Genomic DNA, 27,889 nt, shown 5'->3' with positions numbered 1-27,889 from the left:
CAAAATAGCCTTTCACAAAAGTCAAAGGCTATTGGTTTCCTGCACACCTGCTTTTCCTTTCTAGGAATCACTTAAGTGAAAAATACAATTAAAAAACAATGAAGACTAACTGGTCCTGATTCTCATACTTTCAGATTGTGTCTTGAATGCCTGTCTAAATAAACAATTAGTAAATAAGATAATAATAAATAACATGTTTATAGACAGCACATGCATTCCTGATCAAGCCGATGCAACGTTACAGTCTTTTCTTCCAGTTATAAAGTATGTTCATTTAACATTTCCATATCGTATTGAATTTTTTTCTTGCATATAACAGAATAATGCAATCACCCATTTGTTGCTTCCTGCTGACAATGTAGGAAAGAAAGAAACACTAAAGAACACACCTGTACGAATCTTCGGTGAACCGATTCAAAAGAGTCTCTAATACGAATCAAAATCCCCACCACTACTCCTTTTGTCAGAGTAGGCGGGTAAATCCAGCAGAAATCTGATATATTCGAATTTCAGCAGAGATCCACCAACCAGTGTTCCCGGTTGGAGTTTGTTGGCTCCGCCTCCACAACGGCCACGCCTCCATCAGAGGATCCTCCTGCTGAGGTTGTTTTCCCATGTTAGCCAATTAGCAACCTAGCATGCAATTTGAGGTCTGGCGCCTTGACTGAATGGTGCCTACGTGTATTTTAATTTGCTGTACAAACCCGAACCGTACACGATTCAACGTTTGAGAGCGCCGTGACCGAGCTCTGCAGGTTTTGATTTCTCGCCGGAGCAGAAAGAAGTGATCCGGAGTGTCTGTTGCGGGGTGAGTTTGCTCTTGCTTGCTAGCGGACGCTCGCTAGCTGTCGTCGTCGCAGTGCTTCATTCAGGCTAAAAGTAGCTAACTCTCACAGTTAGTGACACCTAAACCGCTATCCTCGCTAAATAACGATAAAGCAACCTGGCTGTGTTAAATTCTAAGATGGCGGCATTGTATCGAGCTGTTTTGAAGTGATGCATGTCATAGCTGTGATTATATAAGAGTATTTGTCGAGGCGCTAGCTAGCCGCACTAGCCACTCGATGGCTACATAAGGTTTTTAAGCTGTGGTGGGTTCATGCTCACCATGAAGGTCTAGCTATCGTTCACTGACTTTAAACTGTCAGCGATCAGCACTGGCTTATTGATGTCTTCTGGACTGTACAGCTTTGATCACCGAGCAGTTGTGTGTTTACCGGTAGAAAGCGTTCAGCAGGACTTCCTGATTTGTAGTTAGAAACAGTTGACAACATTGAGTGCTAGCCCAGACTGCATTGTCGCATTTCCACGGCGTTTGATGGCTTGTTAGATGTTATTTTCCTCGATTCCTCGAGTAAGGAGGCGGTGTTCTTGGGATTGTGCTTTATTTTGGTGTGATCCGTTTGTGTTGGTCTGAACTCTGCATCGGACAGAGGCGGTTACTGCTCGCCGCCTCCTTTGACGCCTCAGATTTATGACTGATAAAACGCATTTTTATAGTCAGATCACCAGTAAACATGCATAAAAGCATATTTACATACACAATACGTGTGTCCGATTAAGCTTTGTTGTGAAATTTAATGCATTGTACAGTGTAGGTCTTATAGTCTCGGGCCTGATATACACACGCACACACACAGACAAACACACACACTCACTCTTTCAGTCGACGAGAAACTGTCCGGTTGGATGAAACTGAGTTTAGCCGTTTAAGTGAATGTGAGACCGCACACATGCTCAAGCATGTTTCACTGTAACTGTTTACACACCGCTATCCGCCTACGCATGTCTATAGAGAACTGTAACATTGTTTAAAGTTTTGTCGCAGTCCTGTGGCAAAAGGTCACAATGTCGCGTTATCCAATCTGCGTTTAACACCGACGAAGACTTTCCACTTGATGAGCAGTGTGAATCCACATTCATCAGCCATCGAGTGGTCATCGAGTACATTTGACAGATGTCACGAACTTTACACGCAGTCATGAAGTGGAGCTGCTCTCTCTGCAGGCTGCTGACACGTTGCGTTTTTCAAGACCATATGTGGGATTTAAACTCTTTCGGGTTATTATGCATGAATAAACGGTAATAAACGCCTTTGGCCAAACCTGTTGTAAACTAATTTGTGTTCAACACCTCAGAGAAAAATGTTTAGACACGCCTGTAGTAATAAGCCACGAATAAGCCAAATTTGTGGTTATTCATCCAAGAGAATGTATGAGTATATTGCTTTTAAACATTTATAAAGTCATCGAAACTATGAAATGACACTCAGGAAGTTCTGAAATCATGCAGTGACTTAAAAAAACTTAAAAAAAAAAAAAAAAGATCCTGCAGTTTAAACAAGCTAGGCTTTTATCAACCAACTTTAAGAATTAAAGATGATTTTATTAAGAAAACAGGTTATTGTGGTCAAACTGCAGTATTTTAGCACAGTAGTTATTGTTATGTTACACTAACTATACATTGTTCATAGTTGTGGTAAAGCTGTGGTCATTATAATGCCACAAAAATTACATGGTCACTACACTTTTAATAATAAATCGATTGTTAATTTTGGATTTGATGAATTACCTTTCTTTTCCAGTTCTCATCCAGTAAAATAATACATTTTATTGTTATTATTGTACATGTGCATGGCAGTGGCTTAATGCGTATGTCTAAAAAACTAGACAAATGAATATATGATTTGTTGCAAAGGCATTTTTGTGGAAATGGCAAAAAAAAAATAAAATATATATATATATATATATATGAGCAATATCACACAAGTAGCGGTATGGCAGCCTTAGCGTCCCACCAGTGCTGATATACGGCTCTATCGCACTGCTACGAGTGTGATGTTGTGTTTATACAACAGTTCAATAGCACAATGATGTAAACGCGGCCGCAAAGTCATACATGAGCTGATCGCAAGCTGTTTGTTTACTACCGAGAACACACGAGTGCTCGCCAATGACGCTTATTTTAGTGAATAGCGTTCAGTTTGTTGCACAAAGAGTTCGTTTGAGGGCCGTGCGGGAGGTTAGATTTGCATTTATGTGTTTTTTTTCTCACAGTGTCAGCAGTCATAAGCCGCACTCGGAAGTGAAAGTGAAGCCAGCGCACAAATCTTTTAAATGATCATATCGCATTTTACAGTTATGATTACGACAAGCATAAGTTATGTTTTTTCTTTCATAGTGAACACAAAGTGTTGAAAATAAATGTTTATTGTGTCAGTATAACAACCCTAGCCTATATATAAGGTTGAATAAAATGCAGGAAGGAATCTGATAATGACAAATGTCTCATTTTACCAGTGAAAACAAATGGTCTAATAATGTTGTCAATGACAAATAACAAGCATGTCTTAAACATAATAGTTCAACTTTACAATTATGAATAGTTATATTCTGATGTCGTCATTTTACTGTCAATTAACAAACAGGACATATTGAAAGTCTGTTGAAGTCCACCGTAATGACTATACAAATTTAGCATTTTAAGCAACAGTAGACCTACACACAGGCCTAATATTATTAGTGTTATTTTACCAAATGTTTGAGAATAACAATAATAATAGCCTGCTCATATTAACCTTTATTTTACATTTACAGAATCGTGAGAAAATCATGATCTTGATTTTAAGCAAAAAATCGTGATTCACATCCCTTTTGTATTAGGAACTACTTTCTTTTGCCATTCATTCACATCTGACGTCAAAACAGCAGAAGCTGTTACTAATTCACCAACGTCACTTTAGAGCTAGTGTTTGAATGATTCTCAAGCGTAATGTATAAAGTGATGACAAAACAGGTGATTTTGCTCACATTTTAAGATTATAAGGCTGAACTTGACAATAAATGCCCTCCGTCTACAGAGATATCTTCCTTTATTGTTACAGTCCACAGTATTTCTCTGTTGCAATCAGGATATCACAATAATTAACCCCTGAAAAAAGCAGTGCAATCACTACCAGACTGCTGTTGTGTTTGCAATAAGGAGGGGGTGTTCGGGGGTGAGGTCTCTGAATAACACTGTTGAGAACCGGAATAGGAAAGTAACTGTATTAAAATAGGCACTCTCCTTATAAATAAACTGCATAGTTGCAATCTAAACAAAGGAGAGAGATCGGCTTAGAATATCACTTACCAGTTTAATAATGATTTGATCAGCTGTAGTTAGAAAACAAGCAGTTTTAATCTTCTAAGCAAGGGTTTATTATGCGGTCCTGGCGCCATCTTGTGGACAGATAACGTCAACCATCTTTGATTAATGGACGTCGACGTGCTGTCTCTCAGAAATTATAAATATCTTGAAATAGGCACTATCCTTATAAATAAACTGCATAATTGCAATCTAAACAAATACATTCTCGACTAACAAAAGCCTCAAAAGTACATTATACTGTCCAATAGCTGCAATATTTGTCAAACTGTAGTGAGTTTATTGATCTGCTGTCACTCTATGTGGGCGGAGTAATACACAAAGGTGAAAAGGCTGTACTAGTGCTGTTATTGCAGATCACACTGCTATCAACCAGACAGAACTGTTGTGTATACACACACACACACACACACACACATAAGGTCAAATTCATTAGACTATTAAGTAAAGATTGTTCCATGAATGCATGTTGTAAATTTCCTACCCTAAAATATTTAAAAACGTAATTTTTGATTAGTAATGTGCATTAAAAACATAATTTAAATGTAGTTTTAGATGTATTTTGTTTTTTGAATGCTCACATTCTAGATTGTCTACTAGTTGTATCTCAACCAAATATTATTTGGTCAAAGGACACCATACCTTTTATGGTTTTATATATTTCCAAAAATTGACACTTATGACTGGATTTGTGGTCCACGCAAACATTGATTCTTTAGATCATGTGGTTATTTTAAGCAGTAGTTCATTCGAGCATTCAATATTTCAGATGCTGAATGGTGCCACCGGTGTGCACACCCTCATAGAAAACATTGTTTACATTTCTAAGAGACCTGCCATGGCACTTCCGGTATACGACCTTCTTAAGTGTACATTTGAAAACTGGTAACTTTTATATAGGGCTGTGCGATTAATCGAAATCGCAATCGCAATTAGCTAATCGCAAGAGGCTGCGATATGAAATGTATATGTATTATATCATTTCCCCCACCCAGAGCAAACATGTGACTGCTATCTGTGTGTGACAGTCTTACTAGCCAATTGAGTGGGCTCACTTTTGTTCTGCCCAATCAGAATTGCGCGACTGAACTATGCAGAAGCCCACGATAAAGCAAGCAAACAAACAGGAAATCGCGGACAAGTGGGATGATGGTGTCTGCTGCTCCAGAAGCATTAACAGACAAATTAATATAAAAGAAAAACATCATGTCAGTAATATGGGAATATTTGGGTTTCAAAGTCAAAGACACAAAACAAAAAACGGTAATTTGTAAGAGCTGTCACAGAATTGTTGCCACAGTACAAGGAAATGCAACCAGCACCTAAAAAAGCTCCACTTAAGTCAACTAAAACGGTTTGCTCTAGAGAAAAAATTGTGTTTAATTTCTTGATATTATAAACAAATTTGAATATAAGTTGAAGTTAGATAATATCTTTTTAGTTACTTTATTTAACTAACACTCACTGGATTTTTAGCAGTAAGAAGCTAAAATACAGAATATTGAGCTGAAACTTGACAGCAAAATTAAATCGCAAATCAAATCGAAATCGAAATATCTGTCAAAGATCACAATTACATAATTTTCCCAAATCGCACAGCCCTAGTTTCATATGAGTATTGGCTATTGTAGACCTAAGGGATACTTTACCCAAACATTAAGTAATTTACTCAACCCCATGTTGTTCCAAACTTATTTTGGTGTTTGTTTATTTTTTTTAAAGCAACCATAAACATGAATTAATTATATTGTGTGGTATCTTTGATATGAGTCTGTTCTGTTTGGTCGTTGTAGATCCCGCCGCAGTGAGGAGCATGAGTACATAATGAAGCGGCGCTTGGAGGATCAGGACACAGTGATCGGCTCTCAGCGGCGGCTCCCCGGGGGTGTGGACAGCTTTCAGCACCGTGTCCTCAACTCTGCCTCCTCCCTCTTCGAGACTGCAGCACCAGAGACCATGCAGCCGTCGTCCAGCATGCAGTACTCGGTCTCACAGACCTATCAGGTACCACTAAGTCAACAACACACCTGCGGCATTTTGGTTTATATGTCTAAATCTAATGAACACGTATATGTATATATTTAAACAGGAAATATAGGACTGAAAATCACTAATGACATGTTAAGTGCTATATATTAACAGCTATTATTGTTTTGCAAATTTCCAAATACATTATATGTGTACTAGGCATGGGAAGATAACCGGTTTCAAGGTTCACCAATGTTTGGAAAAGTCAGGTTTTTAAAACCGCTAGAATTTTCTGTTATACCGTTCCTAAGGTATATGTAAGGTTTTTCTTGTGTGTTGTAAATAAATCTGTGTTTTTGAAACCAATGAAGAGAGCAGAAGTCAACAATTTATTTAAAAATTTTAGCCTGACGTGTTTACTATTCTAAAATATTATAAATGTTTCCTAAATTAAAATATAGTGTATTCATTGGGGTAAAAAAGTCAAGTGTTGCTCACTGCAGAGCCACTTGGGCAGAGCTGAGCTCCAGCAAGGGGGAGCTTAAGCTCCAGCTCCTCCTTCCTTGCACTTCTTCTATGAGTGATGTCACTGGGGGTTAGGGGTGGGGTGGGTGTAAGCATTAAAACAGCTTACTTGAGCCTCCCTCGCTGGAGCTCAAATGGCTCTGCTGCGAGCAGTGTCTCAAAAAAGTTGTAGGTTTTTACTCAGACATTTAAAAATAGCTTATTTTAGAGCAGTACTAACAATACCGTGATACCGTGGTATTTTTATTCAAGGTTATAATACCGCATGAAACTATTACCGGCCCATGCTTGATGTGTACACTTTGTGGTTTAAACATTTAATTGTCTGGAAATTGTCTAAAACTTGAAATATGCATGAAGTAATCATGATTAATTGGAAATTATATGCAATTTAAGGCCCAAATAAGGTACTTTCTTTGCTGAAAAATTAAGCAGTTAAACTTAAACTGTTTGCACTTAATTTACAGTTGATTAACCTTACATTTAATTATATATTATACTGTGAATAGTTGTTTAAAAAGCAGAAAGAGGAAGCATTTGGACACAAAATTAGTATGATTCTGCTCTTATGATTGAAGTCTGGGTTTTTTAAGCCAGCAAACTCCGGAAAAGGTTTTCTGTGCAAGGATCCAGCTGCTAAATATATTCAAATAGTCAATAGCCAATTACATCAGGGATGGCAGAGAGAATAGATGTGTGCTGTCTCGTCAGTGTATTATACTTTCCAGTGTTTTTGTCTTTAATCTTTCTTATTCAGGTCTTGTTTCTGAGAAGCCTTAGTGCTGTGTGAAATACAGACAGAACAGCACGTCAAAACATCCAGTCCCTGTTTGAGCATACAATATGAAAACTACATCTCCAGGCTGGATAAAAAAAAAATATATATATAAATAAATATAAAAATAAAAGGTGGTTATGCACTACTAAAGTTCTGACGCATGTCGATTGTAATTAAGGAAACAATTACAGTGACGTACTCTGCTAACAATGTGTTTTTGCATGAGTACATTTCAGTGTGTTTGCAAACTTGTCACAATTAATTTCTGGTGAGTGATGGATGCTGGCTGAATTTGTGTGCATTGAAGGGTAATGCATAGGTTAGATATGTTTACATTAGGGCTGAAAAATTGTCAACAGTTTTGGTTGCCTTGTTGTCTTTTGATCATGATTTGACCACTGTGATGCTAGAGTATAAAGGTGTACTCACACTATGCTATCTGAACCATGCCCTTTGACCCCCAATTCACTGTTCGTTTGACAAGTGTGAGTTCTCTGAAATGGTCCCTGGTGCGGTTCAGTTGGCCAGCCCTGGCCCGGTTAGGAAAACCTAAACACTTAGGAAACCTCTGGCTAGTAATGCACAGATCGTCATTATATCCATAGGTTGGGCAGGTCAGGTTATCAAAAAATATATTCTGATTAATTGGAGGTGAATAAAATCAGTTATACATTTTGCAAATATTAACTACATACTCTAAAACATTAACACTAGTGGTGTAACGGATCACAAATCTCACAGTTCCGTTTTTTTGTCTCGGATCACACCATTTTTCGGATCAGTCAAAAAGGGAGGAGACAAATGTCATTTGCTTTCTATTTATTGCATAAACAGTTCCGCAAGACACTTTTTGGTTTTAACAAACAGAACTTAGAAGCTGTAATTGTATTAAAAAATAAAATAAAGAAATAATCAGCTGAATACCAATAAATGGTAAAAATTCAGTACTGTGCAAAATTCAACCCATATTTATTTTTAGTCTCATTTTCAATAAATGATTCAGCCATTCACTCATAAAACTTCATGTTTGATTGCTAGATAGATAATTTTTAAAGAGCTATTCAGTGGCATATTTTTGATGGCTGATTGTCACCACCTATTGCTTAATGTAATTGCTGCCTACAACTTTAATTTTTTAATGTCGTTAAATGCATATGATGGTGATTTTTAATCTTTACCGTGAACAACAGTGGTTATATCTAAACTATAAACTGTTAACCCAGTACTTCTGTGTTATTTGACTGTTTGTAACTTCATAACTATAATCATAACTATAACATAATTTCTTTCTTGATTTTTGCGTTTTTCAAACACAGATTTGAATGCAGCGATTCAAAGGATTAATAAACATTTGCAAATCACCATCATTTATAATTTGTTGTGTGGGTGTCGAGATGCCGATCTTTTAAAGATTAATCGTGCAGCTTACACTGAATGCATTAATGCAGGCTAAACAGGTAGTGACGGAAAACCCCTTTAATGAAACCCACCACATCCCGAATAACCTACCACAACTTCCGTCATGAAAACGTTTGGAAAAGGCAAGATTTTAAAACTGCCAACATTTTCTGTAATTCCGTTCCTAAGTTGTGTGTAAGATTTTTTTATTTAAGTTTTTTTTTTTTTTTTTTACGTTTTTCTAGCAGAAAAGATATCCAAAGATGCTGTTTTAAATTTTAAAGAAATCTGTGTTTTCGAAACAAATAAAGTCAATAAATTTATTTGAATTATTTGACGACATGTTTACTGTAACAAAATATTTAAAATCTTTCAAAAAATAAAATCTATTGTTTCAAAGAGGAAAAAAATTGTAGTGTTTTACCCAGACATTTTAAAAGAACTTTGTTTTGAGCAGTAATCACAATACCATGAAACCGTCAGAATCTTATACTAGCCCATGTCAACAGCTCTTTTCAAATTATTATTCACAGGGGGGAAAAAATTACAATCGCAAGCAATTAATCATTCAGCCCAGCCTTTTGTTTGTGAATTAAAAAAAAACTTTTTTCCTGTTTTACTTCTGACTTTGGAAAAAAGTAACTCAAGTGTCTTATTTTGAACGAAACTGAGAGTGTGCTGGTTAGAACCCAGTGTATACTTTAACTGTCCACTTTTTGCAATACTCCATAAATTGTTCAACTATCCACATAAATATTTTTTTGGCATACAATAAATTTTTTCTTTATTCATGCGGATTGTGTACAGTACGTTATAAATACACAGATCGACTGAATTGTCACTTGAAGCCACTGCTTCAAACAAGTCATTCACCCAGAGCCTCAGATTTCAGATATAGAAATCCCAAAACAATCACATTAATTAGGCCTATTCTAATTATTTGATTTAAACATGATGTTAGTGCATCATTCAGATTTAGTGAGGTTGGCGCTCATCTATCATAAATGAAATGATCGTAAGTTGTTTATAAATGAACATTTATTTATGAAACGAAAGTTTGGGCTAAACTTTTTGTTATGTACGTGGCTGTTTTTGCACTTATGACTTCCATTATAACCACATTTTTTGAATGCAAAGCCATGACACCATAAAATCATGCATTCTTGATTGTTGGTGATTTTCCCTGTTGGGAAGAGGTTTTTTCCCTGTTTTGCCCTGAGTGTTGATTTTTTAAAACTTTTAAAACATTTTACTAAAATGTGTCAAAATAAGATTTGTCACCAAAATTCATACCATTTGCTGAAACAGAGAAAGTTATGGGCAAATTAGGACTCAAAATCACCCCAGAGTTTAAAAAAATAAAGACAGACTTTAATGGCAATGTAGCTATTGCTATTATTGTAATATGCATTGTTTAAAATAAGAGTCTGCATGCTAGTGGCTGTCTATCTGATTAAAAATGCATTAAAACATATAAAACATATTCATATCATAGAGAATGTAGTTAATATTCGAATAAGGATTAGTACTTTTTGACCCAACTGGATGTACCCATGATCTATGCATCACTAGTGCACATAAAACAGCACAGGTGCTATTTTTAGGCATTTAATAAGAACTAAAACTTTATAAAAATGATAATTCATTGCATAAATAACATTTGACTTCATGTAAATCAGGCCTAATAATTAACTGTTTCTCCTTCTGGTGTTCAGTTATCGATGCCCCAGAATTCTGGAGGACATGGGCACACCAGCAGTTCAACTGTGCATACTGGACCTCATCACCATGGGCCAGCTGTCCAGCCTGTGGGCCAGGGTCACTCTCATGCCACCCCAGCCCCTGCCCCAACACTGGGCCAACAGCAGTTTCAAAGACTCAAGGTAAGAAATCGGTTTAGAGAAGAGTGTGGGATTTTTCTGTGTTTAATCATTTGGAACTGAAGAGCTAATATGCATGTTATTTCAGGTTGAAGATGCTCTTTCCTATCTGGATCAGGTTAAGCTTCAGTTTGGCAATCAGCCGCAGGTCTACAATGACTTCCTGGATATCATGAAGGAGTTTAAGTCTCAAAGGTCGGTTTGAGTTTTGCTTTTAGAATAGTTTTTTTTTTTCTCCCTTTTTCGATTGTTGGGTTTCTGTCCCTTCTAGTTCTGTCTAGCTGTACACTGCAAATTGGTTGATCTAGTTTTGTAGAGTGCCTTGAGGACTTTATCTTTGGCCAGGATTCCTGAAAGAAACACTTGTCGAGTCTTTGTACTTCCTTGTGGCTGTTCTTGTTCTCTGACCCCTCTTTCTTTGTCAGAGATGTAGGAAAGGCAGTGAATAGAGTAATTGTTAATTTCATTTTGTTAAATCAGTGATTATGTGTGTTATATTGTATAAATTTATAAATATAATTAATTTTTGAATGGCTAATTAAATCTTTTAGTTCTTTCTAGGTTATAACAGTCACATTATATGACTTTCTGTAGGTAGTCAATACATTTGGGCTGGTCTAATGAACAGATGAAAATTTGACAATGTAAAACATGGACTAGAGTTGGAAAATGAACACAATTGCCCTAAAAAAAGATAAGGGTGCAAAAAATACCCACTGGCAGTTAAAGAGCCCCTATTATGTGTTTTTGAAAGTGACCTTCCATGCAGTGTGTAACACAGCCCTTAGCAAATGAAAACATCCAGCTGAGGTTTCAATCTGAAAGTGCACCGTGTTTAAAACTATTGATTCTTTAACGAAAGAGTCAACTCTGAGTCGAACGAATGATTTGTTTTGAGTTCGGAATGTTGTGATTTTGTGCCTGCTGGTATCGACGTTGATACAACACATCGCCAAATATGAAGTGCCAGATCCGTGAGCACGCCCTTCCCTTTAAGCTCTAGCAGAGCGTGGGGGACCACGGGATTGATCATGACGTGACATGAATATTACTATCACTGAGAGATGGCCAGACATGCAGCTGTGGGAAATAAAGGGATAAAGTTCATTTTCACAACAATACCACAGTATACCATGTGCTGTGTTTGTTCCTGTCATTTTTCTGATGATTGATACAATAACCTACGCTGCTACGCGGGATTCGCGTAGATCGATCGATCAGTGCTTGTAATGTATCTCTCAGGTTAAATCTTTATGGGCTGTTCACATATTGCATCCAGAACCATGTTGAAAACGTGACCCATGCTTCTTCCTTTACTGATTTAAATCCGTTTCTCAACTCGCGATCCACTGCCGTTTGTCGTTGCTATGGCCACCATCAGCTGCCATGAAAAACAATTCTGCATGTCACATACACTGAAAGCCAGCAGTTAAATGTTCAGTTTATCAAGGCAGACCTGCTAATTCACAGCTGAAGTTTGGGCTTTTTTGCAGATTTTAGTGGCCAGGGACCACTCCAATGACATTTGATCGACGTGTATAACAACCAGTCAGTTTATTTCGAATCATGTTTAGTAGTGTTGAAAAATGTATTGTTGTTATCCCTGCAATAACAGACCCATGTCTAGAACTCTTGGATGTATTCGTTAATCTACACACAGTAAACTACATTTAGGCCATGTACGGAAGTGCCAACATGCTCTTTAATAGGGCTCTATTTTCTAGGACATCCGAAACCATAGTGGACATTGAGTGCACTCATTCGATCCCATAATGCACTGCATTAACAGGTGTCTACTAAGGCTGCACAATTGTGATATTTTGTTTTTCTGAGATTTATGTATTGCGATATGAATATAATTTCTCAAGGTGGTAATTTGGAAAGAATTAATGAATTTCGATTGACTGGAATGATTTTGTAGGGGAGTGCATCTGCAAAAAAAATTACAAAGTAATAAAGCACAGATGAAAACAATAGAGCAAAGATAAAAATGAAATAAACAGCACTTCATGGTTTTCGGTTGAGTCTAATATTATTGAGGTATAGATATTCAATAATCAAATGTAAAATAACACCTGTATAGTCTTCATTGTATAAATAATTAAACAGTTAATTATTGCTAAAATGGCAAACTTGATAATTTCTTGTAATTTCCTATAATTTAATCTGGACTCTACATTGCAGATCCTGCGATGTGACTTGCAGATTCACACATTGCGATATTGATGATGAAACCATATATTGTGTAGCCCTAGTGTCTACCTGATATACATTCAGCATCTAGAGCTTAATGCACCTTGAGAGTTATACCAGTTACACCTACATCTGTGTTGTGTTCCATCCATACATTTCCCAAACAGCTGGAAAAACATACTGATATAAAGATCTTTGATGCTCTTCACAGAGTGCTCGCACAAGTATGTGCATATAAATGTTTGAAAGCAGCTGTCTGTCTGAGGATACCAGACTGATCCAGTTCTCCATGCATCAGACAGGCTGGTACAATGGGGTTTTTATTTAAAATGCAAACTTGATTCTGTAGAAGTAGCATTTTGGATGACTACACTGCGTGTCTGGGGTAAAGAGGAAAGGATCTCTAAAAATCAATATAGGGTGATTAATTCTAATCATATCACAAACGTAATTGAGTAAAGCTATGATTGTCATGCGCATCTTGTCAGAGAAGCACGGTGTGATCATCAGTAAATCTTTTCTGGAGTCCAGAGGGAGCTCTCATGGTAAACTCCTAATAGCTGAAGAATCTCAGAAAATCCCTATAGCGGTTGCTGAATTAACAGAAAATTTAACTGCTTTCATTGATTTGGTGTGCCTAATAAACACACCACTACAAAATCATATCACCAAAGGATTTATTTCAAACACATGAGACTGAATTTAAGGACTTTGGAGTAAAAACATGTTATTTTTATGTGGTATTTTCATGTGCAGCATTTACACAGACTCGTCGCAAACAGCTGTCATTATCACAATGTTATATTTATGTCATTTTTGACTGATTTAAATCGAATTCTAATTCTAAAAAGCTTATTAGTGAACAACAACTCTGTTAAGTATATGCTGCACCATCTAAACGCACATGCTGGAGGTTTGATGAAACTTGCTTTACTGACAAAATGCGCATAAAAATTCATATTTGTTTTTAAAAAGCAATTGTAAAGTAATACACAATGCCTTACAAAATATCTTTAAACCTATGATACCCTTTGATTTGTAAAATTACACTTTTTAGATGTATTCTAGAGGAATGGTTAAAGAGAAATATTTAAATAATATCCTGTTGGTGGCTGTCAAAAAGAGTATTGCTAAAAATGGTTGCCCTACCTTAAATGCATGAATGGAAATTTCAGGGAAAATTTATCAAATGGTGCAAATTACTGCATTTGTATATCAGAAAATGGAACAATCTAGTTTGTTTTGGGGGAAAATTGACCAATTATGCAACATCTCATAGACCTGAACTAGGGCTAAGCGATTAATCGAAAAATAATTGAAATCGGCGTTCAGAACCTATAATCAATCTAATTTTCCCAGGTCGATTTAAAAAAAAAAAAAAGTATTTATTTTTTTCGATTATTTTTCCTAACGTGTATGGAGTCACGTGACCCCACTCCATCGAGAGCACACGTATGGTCCGACACAGCCTTCGCGCACTCTCATATGTAGTGCAAACTCTGTGATTGGTCTGTTTGGTGGTGTTGACACGTGTGGAGAGCTGTGGGACAGCAGAGAGCCCTTCATTGAAGCGAGTGTTTACAATTGTGGAGTCCTATGGAAGAGCTGTTTTGTGTTTACTTTATGACTAAAGTTGTTGCATGTCTGTTGGTTCCCGCTTCTAAATGAGCAAGTTTTAACTTCTTGTACATAGGGGTGTGATGATAACCGCATCACCGCCATAATGAGGTGTCAACCGCAGTGATGTGGTTGTTACCGTCATCACCGCCCATTTTAGTTTATTATTTATTTTTGCTTGTGAATCTTTCAGAATTGTATAGAAAAACAGAATAAACTAAATAAAAGGCCTGCCCTAAGTATTTTCCACTTAAATTACAAATTTAGATCACGAAACGAAAACACTGAATCCTTTTTAATAACCAGCATAGGCTGTTTTTATTTTAAGCTTATTTTAATAAAGCAGGCCTACTAACTCAAATCAATCGCTCCACAGAAAATAAGCATTTTTAACGCACCGCTGTAATTTTTATGTCCCAATCCCTTTATCAACATTTTTAATACAAGTCATTATTTTAAAGATTATGACTTGAGAATATGATTTGACCTCAGCGCTGCACTTTTCTCCTTCTCCCTCGCGCTGAGTTCAGGTGACGAAGTGATGTGAAGTAGTTAAACTCTCCTCAGTTTAATTTACAGTGTCAAACTGGCACACGAATATCAGTATATTAATATAGACTTTGCTAAAAGGCTGGTCAAATGTAGGTCTTTTTTCACAGAAAAGCGAGAAAAGCGCAGCGCTGATGTAAAATCATATTCATAAGTCATAATCTTTAAAACAATGACTTGTATTAAAAATGTTGATAAAGGGATTGGGATATAGAAATTACAGCGGTGCATTGAAAATGCTTATTTTCTGTGGAGCGATTTTTATATTTATATTTATATATATATATGCGCGCGGTTAACCGACATACCGCATGATTTCTTGCTTCATCACCGCGGTAACAGAATATCCGTTACCGTCACAGCCCTACTTGTACATTAAGGTAGCAATCAGAAAAAACAAAACCCCTGCGAAGAAACTACACACAGGGGAACATAAAAACCTGCTGCCAGCTAGCATTTCGGAAGTGTATATAAAATTATCGTTCATTAATCGTAATCATAAAATAATTGTTCATCAATAACCGAGTTAAAATGTTCAATTAATCGAGATTTTGATTTTAGGCCAAATGATATGTTTTGATAGTTTAAAATCTGGTGCTATGGATCACTTTCTACACATACATAGTTTTTTTTTTTTTCTCTGCAGTTTTGTAGCTGATAATTGTTTATTTCTCCTTTTATTTATTTTTTTATTGTTTATTTCTTTTTATTTGTGTGTGTATATAATATGCTTACATGCGCTCATAGAGGAACGCATTTATTGCTAAAAAAGAAATCAGATGACCAGTATGTGTGCTTGTATTTGTGAGTGTATTCAAATGTATCATCTCTGACATGTATCTGATGTGAAGTGTAGTAGTATTTGAGAAAATAAAAGAGAGAATTAAATTCATCTTTGATTAATCGTCCAGCCCTAACTCAATATGATCTGTTCTTGGGCTCTGATTCCAGTGCCTTTTGCTCATCAAATAGACTAAATGTACTGTCCTTCTGCCATCAGCATTGATACGCCAGGTGTGATCAGCAGAGTCTCCCAGCTCTTCAAGGGCCATCCAGACCTCATCATGGGCTTCAACACCTTCCTGCCTCCTGGCTACAAGATTGAGGTTCAAACCAATGATCTGGTTAACGTGACCACTCCAGGCCAGATCCACCACATCACCCCGCATGGCATCTCTGTTCAAAACATCCCCATAACACAGCCAGCGCCGCACCAGCCCCAACCAGCAGCTCCCACCAGCACTGCTGCCTTGGTCATCCCCAGCCAGCCAACTCCCGCCAAGATCAGCAAGGTAAAGAAAAACGTCTTAAACCTACTGATTTAACTTGTACATTTGCAGAGTTTCTAAAGCAGTTTTACGTTCCACAGCCAATGCAGTCTCCCGCACTTACCCCGACCAGCCAGCCGAATCCGTCCATTCCCTCATACGCCTCCCCGCGCTCGCCCTCGGTCCAGTCGCACACTCCTATCAGCAGCAGCACTGCCGGATCAACCCCACTGCAGAACAACCAGCCTGTAGAGTTCAACCACGCTATCAACTATGTGAACAAAATCAAGAATCGCTTTCAGGGCCAGCCAGAGGTCTACAAATCCTTCTTGGAAATTCTGCACACATACCAGGTAGGAGTTGAGGAATCGCTGAGGACTGTATTCATGTGTTGAAATTCTTGATACAACCTAATAGTAAAAGCAAAAGCAGTTTGAGGTCATTTGGGTTCTTTTAGGGCTTCCCAGGTATATTAACGGCCGCCCTAGTATATTTAGTGATACTTTTTTTGCTATTATTATCATCATCCTTTTACATTTTTTTTTTTGTATCCCCCCCAATATAAACCAACACCCACGAGTGATTAAATAGTGGAAATTCTTTTACCTGTTTCATACTGCTCGTTCTGTGTGCGCGAGACCTGTTAACACTCCCACAGACAGTCTCACATGCTCTGCAGACCCACAGAGACCCGCACCTTTTTGCATCCAGCCGGGGTTTCTTAATCTACTAAAATGTCTAGGATTTGGTTTTGCTTTCGTTTTCTAAGCTGTCGTTAATTTTATGCGCACAGCCACCAGAGAGACATTAAATAATTCATTCTTATATCTAAACGACTCTTTACTAAATACTCGACACTTTACTAAATACTCAGAAAGGACGGAATTACATCTAAATTGGCTGCAGAATATTTGGACACCATTAGAAATGGGTAATCAACTCATTTGTCTTTTTTAAATAATCTACACATTTTAATCTTGTAATATTATAATTTTTAGAGAGTGGATGTACTTATTTTCCTTTTTCTGTCATTTCTCATTTGCTGTATATTTTATTAATTTGATGATGTCAATATATTACATATTTTATAAGTACTGAATGTCATGCCAATAAAGCAACCTGAACATGAACGAGAGATAGAGAGAAGCAGATTTGACCCGTCAGTGGGTGCACATGGCTCCTGAATAGCATAAAAGAGAAATAGTGGATTTTTTAAATCTTTTTTTTTTACTTTAACCCATTGAAAAAAGTTTAAAACAGAGAATAATGAAAATAGTGTTAAATCAAATTATGTTTTGGTTGTCGCATAAAGTTAACTAATTATGTGCTGTGGGTAAAAGCTGCATTTTAATCTGGCTACTAGGTGTGTTACAATCCACAAGTATGTTTCAAACCTGTGGAAGTACTGACTATTTTATTATTGTTTTTATTGTCATATTATTATTATTATTATTATTTGGGGGGAAATAATAGATTTATTTAACTTTTTATGTAGTAATAAAAATATATTGTTAAACATTTTTTTTCCATTTTTCTAAATTCCATTTCACAATTATTTATTAAAAAAAAATGTTTCTATTTTAAATGTTCCGTTTCTTTTTCAAGTGTTTCGTTCAAGCTCCGAATCAGAATATTTGAGTAGTTTGTGAATGATAACTTGGCTCTGAACGCTAGTGTATGAACAGATGACTGCTAAAAATAAATTTACCATTGTAGCAATCAACATTTTAAAAGAAACAATATGTTCAATCTGTATTATTGATTTTCAGTGTTACTCTGTTTGATCAAGTAAACAACTTTAGCGAGCATAAAAGACTTGGCATGTTTTTACACCTGTAGATCGATTGTTTTGTTCCGAAACTGGGATTAAAATTGTTGTAATGTTCTTGTTACAATGTTATTTGTTCTTGGTGCAGTTCGCTTTCACACGGCAAAGTTTTTAAACAGACCAAAATAGCTAAAATATGTCATGCGCGAGTAAACTCATCACATTGGTCAGAGTTTCACGGTTAATTTTTTGGAGTCCCACTCAGCTGTCATGCGTCCTTATTTTAATAACGATGAGCAATAAGACATTATAAAACACCCACAGACATCATCACCAAGTATATATCAGAGTTAAGACTTTCTTACACATAGCCGTTGGTTAGAGTTATGCATTGTAGGCTTTACATTATAGAGAGAAATAACCGATAAACAAAGACTGCAGTTCGGTCAGCTTTCCTAACAAATAAACAGCTCTCGTTAATAGTTCAGCATGCTTTCACTTTTTTATTTGACATGAAACGCACATTTACTGGTAAGAATGACATCCCGCCTCACTCATAATGCTCTCTTCATATACCCATATATGCCTATTACATATCCATAATACACTGGTATATAGCCTGGTTCGGATCGTGCTTTCTTACTACAGTCATTCTGCTCCAGGGTTTCAATCAATTCTCATTCAGGTGATCTCGGACCGATTGTTTTGCCATAGATTCGAGCACGATTGCTGGATTCACATATGCCAAACAAACCGTGTTAACTGGGCAAACGAGACAGGTTCCGAAACAAAAGTCTAGATGTGATGGCACCCTTAAAAAAAGTCTTGACCTCAAGCTATTAAACACTGTGTATTTGCAGCCCTTCATGCTGCCTGCTTACTGTAAATGTTGTGTTTTGTTTGCTGTTTAGAAGGAGCAGCGTAATGCAAAGGAAGCAGGGGGGAACTACACACCCACTCTGACGGAGCAGCAGGTTTACGCTCAGGTGGCCCAGCTCTTCAAGAACCAGGAAGACCTGCTTTCAGAATTTGGCCAGTTCCTGCCAGACGCTAACAGTTCAGTGGTAGGTGTTCATCAGTCTGTTGAGATCTATGACTGAAAATCATAAAGTTGAACTGTTCGCGCTTGATATTTATAAGCTGCTTCTCTTCTCCTCAGTTATTGAGTAAGACTACAGCAGAGAAGGCTGAGGCTGTGCGTATTGATCATGGAGGGACGGTAAAGAGACCCCAGCTGAACAATAAGCAGAGGTTTAACCAGAATGGCTGTCAGATCCGCAGACATTCAGGGCCTCCCACCACACCACCCGTTAAGGTGATTTCACATAAAACTTTACATAAACTGGACTTTATGTCTGATTTTTACAGTGCATTAACAGTATTATTAATATATATTTTAAATTCCTCAACAGAAAAAGCAAAAGTTTGCGGTGAAAGACCCTTCAATAGGTGAAGCCAGCAAACTTGGAATTGGTGCTGAATCTCTCTTTTTTGAAAAGGTAATTGATTTTAATATACTCTTGGAGTGATTACAGTGGAATACAGAATAAATGTATTAAGTTTGGCAGTAATTAGTACAAGGTTTATAGTGAATTATGTTCTCTTCTCAGGTGCGGAAAGCGCTGCGCAGTTCAGAGGCTTATGACAATTTCTTACGCTGTTTGGTCATCTTCAATCAAGAAGTCATTTCAAGGGCTGAACTTGTGCAGTTGGTTTTACCGTTCTTGGGGTGAGTGGAATTCAATTTAATGTCATATAGACATCTGTGTGACATTTACAGTCTGGCTTAAGATTTTTTTATGCAGCCCCTATTTAACCATAAATTAGAAAACAATATAATAATTGGTTATTTCTTATGTAAGGCAGCGGTTTTCAAACGGTTTTACGACTAGTTCAACTGCAGTGAATTTCTCACTATGCTTGCAAACAGACGACGGCGGATACAAGCTCTCAAGCAACAGGACATCTCTGTTATTTCATTTTCTAACTCAAGACCAACTTGCTGCTAAGTCAAGGCACTTTATAATGTCAATTTCTTCCAGAATTCTCAGCTTAGTCATCGTTCCCCCTCACACCAAAAATGTGCTCTCCTATTTGAAGCCATTCTCAATCGTTTGTGGGCAAACACCTGACAGCTGTTGCTAATTATAGCGAAAATTACTATAAAACAGTGATAGTTTTATTAAGGTGTTTGCATATCTGTACTGCTCTATAATAAGGCATCTAAGATACGAATACTATCTCTTAATTCGATTTCTTTTTAATTAGAGTATGACTTGTGGGATTACGGTAATCAAAAATTGCTGTTTACATGGTAGACTCTTAAACAGAGTATTGTCTTAATATCGAAATCAAAATCTGAGTATTGGTGTCCTTGTAAACATACCATCACTTGTTTAACACACTTAATTTAGATAACCAGCTCATTAGAAGCGCACACCAAGAAGGAACCATGTTCAAATCAACATGTTCCCTATATAGTGTTTACTGCCCTTTATACATTGCACACAGGAAATCATCTGAACTCAGTTTAATTGACTCTTAAAGAAGATTTCTCAGATGAAACCTATTAAAGAAATGCGAAGGGTTATTTAACCCCAGTCATTTGCATACAAGTCACGTCTCGCACAGTTTTATAGCCGTTGAATCGAGCACGCTTCATTTGAACTCAAATCATGGCAGAATAACCTTTGATATCCACTGTGAAGAGTACTCTGGGATAAATAGAGCAAACCTCTGAAGTGGTAGTAGAAACATATAAAATGTGCAGAGCGATCGTTCGCCAGGACCAGGTTTGAGAACTGATGTAAAGGATAATGTACATCCAGCTGGTTGTTGTTACAGAATAAATCCAACAGCCTGATGCAAATTGGAGGGCTGTTGTATAAGACTAAAGGTCTTTATTTTCCCAAAACATCTGCTAGGATGTACATTATTTCACTTAATACATGGCTACCTATCACAAAACTAAATGATTAGACACAACCTTGATCTCAGCTGTAGTAATAAGCAATTGAAATGCTTGAGGAAAGATACAGCCTAAACTACTTGTTGTTTATTTTTACTATTTAGGCACAAGACTGCAGCAGACAGTCAAGAACAAGCATATGTGTAGATGAGATTGTGTATATGCACTAGCAGTCGAGATGATTAGTAGTTTCTGAATGGGCCAGTGTTATTGGTTTATTCAGTTGTTATCAGGGAATAATATACTTTGGAATGTTGTCATTGAAGAATCTGAATCACGTATTTCACAACACCGTATAATAATACATGTTAATAAGACAGCAAATGTTTGCTCTTGCCTTTTTTTTCTGATATATGTCTTTTCTTGTTATCAGGAAGTTCCCCGAGCTTTTCACATGGTTCAAGAACTTTCTCGGCTACAGAGAGTGTGCCCATATTGAGAGCTTTCCCAAAGAGCGAGCCACCGAAGGCATCGCGATGGAAATTGATTATGCTTCTTGCAAACGCTTGGGCTCCAGTTACAGAGCCCTTCCCAAGAGCTTCCAGCAGCCTCGATGTACAGGCAGGACTCCACTGTGCAAAGAGGTGAGAACACCCGCAGAAAGCTGTCCTGTTGCTGCTTTAACTTATTTCATTAGCATACTGATCTATATGGAAATTTTACAGCAGGTATTGATTCTTTTTAGAGATGAAAAATTGACACTTTAGTTTTAGAGGTCAGCCAATTCATGAGCCAGTTCAAGTTCAAACTGACTCGAATCTCACGTTTGCCTTTTTTCCCATTCCTTTGTCTGTGTCTGTTGTTTATTCATAGTGAAAACACATTCTGCATTAATAGCTGCTACGCACACATTAGCAAATTATCAGGTGCACCATCATCCAGATGTCTCTTAACTATTATCATTGGCATAAAGGCAACTTGTGTTGTTTGCTAGGATTTTAATTCACAGCATGGTTTCTTGATTTAAAATAAAGATATAAAACCGTGGCAAAATACACACTTTTAATTAACTGTAAATTGCAGAAAATTAGTTTACATGCTATTTTGCAAAGCAGAAGTAAACTCATTTCTGTGCACGTATAAGGACTTCTGATTTATATGCCACTATTGGTAAATGACCAGGAATAGCCATTGAAAGCAAAGATCAAACTACCTGCATTACAAATCAGTATGGCCATGGAAATATATAAAAATCAAAATAATATGGTAAGAAAATACCAGTTTGCAAAATCAACCAGCATATTAAGCTGTGAGTGTACGAGAGTGCAAATCTCTGCACGTTTGTTACAATAGTCTTATACACCTTCAGGCAGCAGAGATGCTTTTTCTAGTGTGTGATTTTTGTAGACACAATGTCAGATGTTTAATTGAGATTTTATTCATTAGGATTTTTGTTTTAATAAAATTCACGGTTATCTATTTTGTTTTAATAAATGATATCAATGCAAATAATTTACTGCGCTGATACAAACATGAAGAAAAGCAGAACAGTAAAATAAATGTTGGGGTGTTAAAAATGATAATATTGATGTCATGGTTAAACTTCATATGTGATCTGGTTGACAGCCTGTTTGATATTCCAGGATAGTAGGTGGCCTTACTGTGCCACCTATCAGGGAAAAAAAACTGATGAAAATGAGAGACAAAGAATAGTTAACCAGTGTGGCTGTTGGATACCCCAGTTTTGCAGGAAGCTGCAATCTATGTTCCCTTGGACAATTTTGAACATTTATGGTTATAATCTTCTTTGTCAATTTTTTTTATTCGATTATTGACAATCTCAACTGAAACATGAAGACATGCTACAAATAAATGCTTTTCTAACTTAGAGTTTTTGTCAAGAAGCACTTTCTATACAAATGAAAAATCCTGTTTTATTTTCAGAAATAACAAAATTACGTTTTTTTTTTTTTTTTTTTTTTTCATAAATTAAGCAAAATAATCTATTTACTTTAAAATTAGATTATTTTACTGGCTTCATTGGCAGATTACTTTGCTTGTTTTTAGAAAAAAAAATCACTTAATTTTGACATTTCAGAAAACAAGACCATTTGTTTGCTTGTCTAGCAAATACTTTTTGATTTAAGAATTTGTAGATATTTGGAGTAGATGCAAGACAAAAACTTTAAGATTAAATTTTTTTGCTTTTGTCACACCTCTGCCAGTTAGAATGATTGAGCTCAAGCAAATAAGAAGCATCTTGAAGTGGCGGGGCATACTAGAGAGCCTTTGATTGGTCAGAAGATTTGATGAAAAACTAAAGTATGAGGTGATATTAAAAAAACGTTGATTCATTTAGGCGGAAGTGCAAGCTTTTGCCTTTGTTTATCTCTTCTAAATGTGAATTTTGTTACTGTTTTGTTGCACTCTAGCTTATCGATATCCTTGAAATAAACACACATACTAACATCTAAAATGGCTTTATTTTAATTTCACTGGACCTTTTTGTTGGCATATCTAATGACATTTTTGTTCATTGTAATATAGGCAAGGTAATTATTTATTTCTATATATATGTATGTGTATATGTGTGTATATATATATATATATTAGCACATTTCGTACACAATGATAATTCAAAGTGCTTTACATAAACAAGAATGAATTAAACATAAAATACAAGTATAAGAAATAAAAATAAAAACACAAATAAGAATGATTAAAGGCAGATTAAAATGTGTTAAAACAGGTTTTAAAGGAATAAAAAAGGAAGAAAGACATAATAGTGATCTGTTGGACATAGCACAGTGCTCATTCAGTAAAGGCACAGCTAAACGGATGTGTTTTCAGTCTTGATTTGAATGTGCCTAATGTTGGAACACATCTGATCATTTCTGGAAGCTGATTTCAGCAGTGGGGGGCATAGAATAGTACAATAGCAGTGAGTTATTTGGTCATTATTTAGTGAGTTGCTTAGAAATAGTACAATAGTTGTTATTTAGTCAAGAATAGTTTGCACTGGAAGTCTAATATTGTGACCAATATTTTCAGGTATTGAATGATACATGGGTGTCATTTCCATCCTGGTCTGAGGACTCAACCTTCGTCAGTTCCAAAAAGACCCAGTATGAAGAACATATATACAGATGTGAAGACGAGCGCTTTGAGGTAAGTCATAAAAACAGCTTGACTGTCACAAATCAGTGTGATTAGATTATTCAGTTCAGTGTTTGATTGGATACGTTTGGTGTTGTGTAGCTTGATGTGGTGCTGGAGACGAACCTCGCCACTATCCGTGTTCTGGAGGCTGTTCAAAAGAGAATCTCACGGATGTCTGCCGAGGAACAAGCCAAATTCCGGCTGGACAACACCATCGGAGGCTCCTCAGAGGTCATCCATCGTAAAGCTATCCAGAGGATATATGGTGACAAAGCACCAGACATCATAGACGGACTCAAAACCAACCCTGCTGTCTCTGTACCTATTGTGCTCAAAAGGTCAGCATAAATGTCATTGTCTGAAGTGAATTCACACAAGTTTTCAAAAGACCAATTTTTTTTCTTTGAACACGCACCATTTTAGTTCTACAGTATATTGAACATGTTGGTTAGGCTTCTGCTTGTATAACATTTTCTTTTTCTGATTACTTGCTGATGCTTTTATCACTATAGAGTATATACAGTATACAATATACAGTATTATCGTGATATTGACCTAAGCTGCAAAAAATGTTTATATTTAGGAGTATATTTATAATTATAATAAAAAAATGTATATTTTATATTTATATTTAGGTTTATTGTAAATGAGTGTTTAGAGTAAATGAAAATTTTTAAAAATTAAATGGCAAAATTAAAATCAACAGTGAGTACGTTTACATGGACACCAATAATCTGATTATAATGCTATTAAGACAATACTCTGATTAAGAGTCTAACATGTAAACAGCGATTTTTGATTAATTTAATCCGATTCAGGTCATTATCAAACTCAACAGAAATGGGATTAAGACATGTGGAGTAATGCCGATTTTAGTGGCATTATTGAAGTGCAGTACAGACATGTAAACACCACAATCAAACTATTGCCGTCGTGTATGATTTTTGCTGCATTTTGCGACAGGATAGTCTACACACACAGCTGTTTGACACTATTCTCTGCACCTACCGAGCCATTGTAGACCACAGACACCTGCATCGTGAAATGTGGAGTTTTATTTTCCCACATACGGCATGCTGTATTAATCACTCTTCCAGCAGTTTATACTGGCATCCAATATCTCATTTGTCATGTCTCGTTTTATATTTACATGAAATGTTCCTGAAGTGAAAGTGCCAAACTACAGTTAAAGTCAACAAATTAAAAATTGAACATCCAAAATTACATGAAACTCTGGAGGAAATGTGGATAGCGCTGTGACGCAATGACATTAATCGAATTATGTGCTATAACGTGTAAAACGGGATCATGAAAGGAACATTCAAAAAGCAGCTCGTCATATCTAATATAATCATATTATTGTCTTATTCAAATAAAGGCTAAAAATATGATTACTGATGTCCATGTAAATATAGCCAGTGAGAAATAGCCATATTATAGTTATATGTTGTATAAGTGGGTAAAGTACAACATAATTTATTAGTTAACTCATTAACCTGACTGATGTAACTATTACTTTATTACTATTAGTTATTAACACTTAATAATACAAGTGCAACTTTAGATTTCATTGCATTATTAGGTATTGACTAAAAGAATAGCATTGCCTAAGAATAATAAATGCTTTTGTAGTTGCCATTACATTGACTTTAGTTAATGAAAGTTTAAGGCCAGATTAACGTGAAAATGTTTGAAAAGCATTTGGTGCAATGATGAACACGCACTAATACAACAACAATCTGAATATTCTTAAGCTAATTAATAAAGTAATGAGAATGTGAAGTAACTGAATAAAATGAGCTCAAAGCAATAATATTGATATGATGGGCTGTTTGGTATTGTAGAGACTGCAAACATTTATGTATACTTTATTTATAATGTAATCTAATGTGTATTTATATAGCGCGTTTATTGTGTATCATTCAATTATTTAAGTTTTCAGCCACTGAATATTTTCTTTTAGCTTCATGTTCTCTAATCAGCTACTTTGTAAAGAGCAGGGGTGCCCAAACTTTGTTATGAAGTGTCAAAAAATACAGATTTGATTGAGGGCTGTGGGCCAAAGGTAAATACACCAAACCTCACTGTTAAAAATACAGGGTTCAACACAATTCATTCAGGTTGTCCCAACACAAATCCATTACGTTAACACATTTAAGGGGATTAAACCTAAAACAAATGAGTTGTCCCAAAAAATCTCAAGAATTGTGTTTAAGCAGAAATATATATATATATTTCTTGAGTGTTTATTACACTAAAGTTTCTATGGATAATTTCTTAATTTATTTCATATTATTATTAAATAAATGGATTTAATCATAATAAATAATGCAATATAATTTTTTTTACATTTTATAATGAACTTCTAGAATAAAAACATAATTCCTTTTTTAATACAATGGAGATCGATGCTGAATACACTAGTAAAGCTACACCTGCCTCTGCCCATGACTTCTGTATGGTCTTCTATCAATCAGTCACAGTATATTTTTTAAATGTAATTCATTCACAACCGTTAATTGAAACATTTAATTTCAGTTTGCTTTTTTGTAGTTCAACAATAAAACAAACTACGAAAAAAACCTACCTCCCTTCTAAGATGAGATGGCAGGTAAATTTAAGGTTACCAAGGGCCAACTTTAGCCTGTGGGCCCTAGTTTGGGCATCTCTGGTATAGAGTGTGGCTTCTCTTATTTATGATATAGATGATTGTCCTGACAGGACTCTGTTCACAATGAGAAAAAGCTTTAAAAAAGTAAAAAGTATTCATAATAGTTAATATTATTACTACTTATTGATTTTGAATGAACTAAGCTGAATTTTAATCAGAACACAGATACAAATAATTTTGAAATTGTTACAGATTGGCTCTGTTGCACACCCTTATTAACATTATTATATAGGTAAAAACTTTTAAACCAAACTGTTTAGTTTTGTTTGAAAACCTAAATAAATACTAAGAAAATATGTTGATATATTTAGTTTTTGTGCTATTGTAGAGTTAAATTCAAATGTTAAATGCTATCATAAAATTATATTAATCTTTGTTTTAATGTACCGCAGTATTGCTATTTATATTAAATATCAATGCATTTACACTACGTTCACTCAAAACTTTCGAATTCAGATAGAATGCAATGAGAAACAAGGTCCTTCAATATGGATCAACTATCTAAAGTCTGAATTTTGCTCTTTTAAACATATAAAACAGAATATCTGTAGAGTATCAATATCTGTATAGAATAAATATAACAGTTACTTTTTACCGTGGGATTTAATCAAATGCATTTTTACACCCTGTTGAACACGTTTTTCCAAATCCAAGTTTCCCTACTGCTCACCATGTTATTACTATGCTTTCACATAATTTTGTGTTCTCTAAATGTCTAATGGTTTTGTCAGATAAGCAGGGAGCTGTCTTATTCAGCTCTTTTTGTTTCAGGTTTCCCTCGTAGAATTCATGTTGTTTGTCTTCACAGGCTGAAAATTAAAGAGGAGGAGTGGCGAGAGGCTCAGCGGGGCTTCAATAAGATCTGGAGGGAACAGAATGAGAAGTACTACCTGAAGTCTTTAGATCACCAAGGCATTAACTTCAAGCAGAACGACACAAAAGTGTTTCGCTCCAAGACGCTGCTCAATGAAATCGAGACACTTTACGATGAGGTATGAAACCCCAAATTAAGCCATATTAATACCTTTACTATACTTTTAGGTGTCTTATAATAGCTTTTC

General features: G+C 35.9%; 1 protein-coding gene across 1 annotated transcript in view; it reads left to right on the top strand.

Moving 5' to 3' along the window:
- The first annotated feature begins 584 nt into the window (after positions 1–584).
- sin3ab (SIN3 transcription regulator family member Ab) overlaps positions 585–27,889 on the top strand; it is a 48,553-nt gene continuing 21,248 nt past the window's right edge. Inside the window, exons 1-14 of the mRNA XM_056462018.1 lie at positions 585–808; positions 5,940–6,150; positions 10,531–10,698; positions 10,784–10,890; positions 16,055–16,346; positions 16,424–16,675; positions 19,002–19,154; positions 19,250–19,405; positions 19,503–19,589; positions 19,701–19,819; positions 21,432–21,642; positions 24,050–24,166; positions 24,257–24,495; positions 27,637–27,820. Coding sequence (XP_056317993.1) covers positions 5,971–6,150; positions 10,531–10,698; positions 10,784–10,890; positions 16,055–16,346; positions 16,424–16,675; positions 19,002–19,154; positions 19,250–19,405; positions 19,503–19,589; positions 19,701–19,819; positions 21,432–21,642; positions 24,050–24,166; positions 24,257–24,495; positions 27,637–27,820 — 2,265 coding nt within the window. The 5' untranslated portion in view covers positions 585–808; positions 5,940–5,970. The remainder of the gene's footprint in view (positions 809–5,939; positions 6,151–10,530; positions 10,699–10,783; positions 10,891–16,054; positions 16,347–16,423; positions 16,676–19,001; positions 19,155–19,249; positions 19,406–19,502; positions 19,590–19,700; positions 19,820–21,431; positions 21,643–24,049; positions 24,167–24,256; positions 24,496–27,636; positions 27,821–27,889) is intronic.

This window comes from Danio aesculapii, chromosome 7 (genome assembly GCF_903798145.1).
Source record: "Danio aesculapii chromosome 7, fDanAes4.1, whole genome shotgun sequence".
NCBI classification, from domain to species: Eukaryota; Metazoa; Chordata; class Actinopteri; order Cypriniformes; family Danionidae; genus Danio; species Danio aesculapii.
This window is presented reverse-complemented; position numbering and strand designations above follow the sequence as displayed.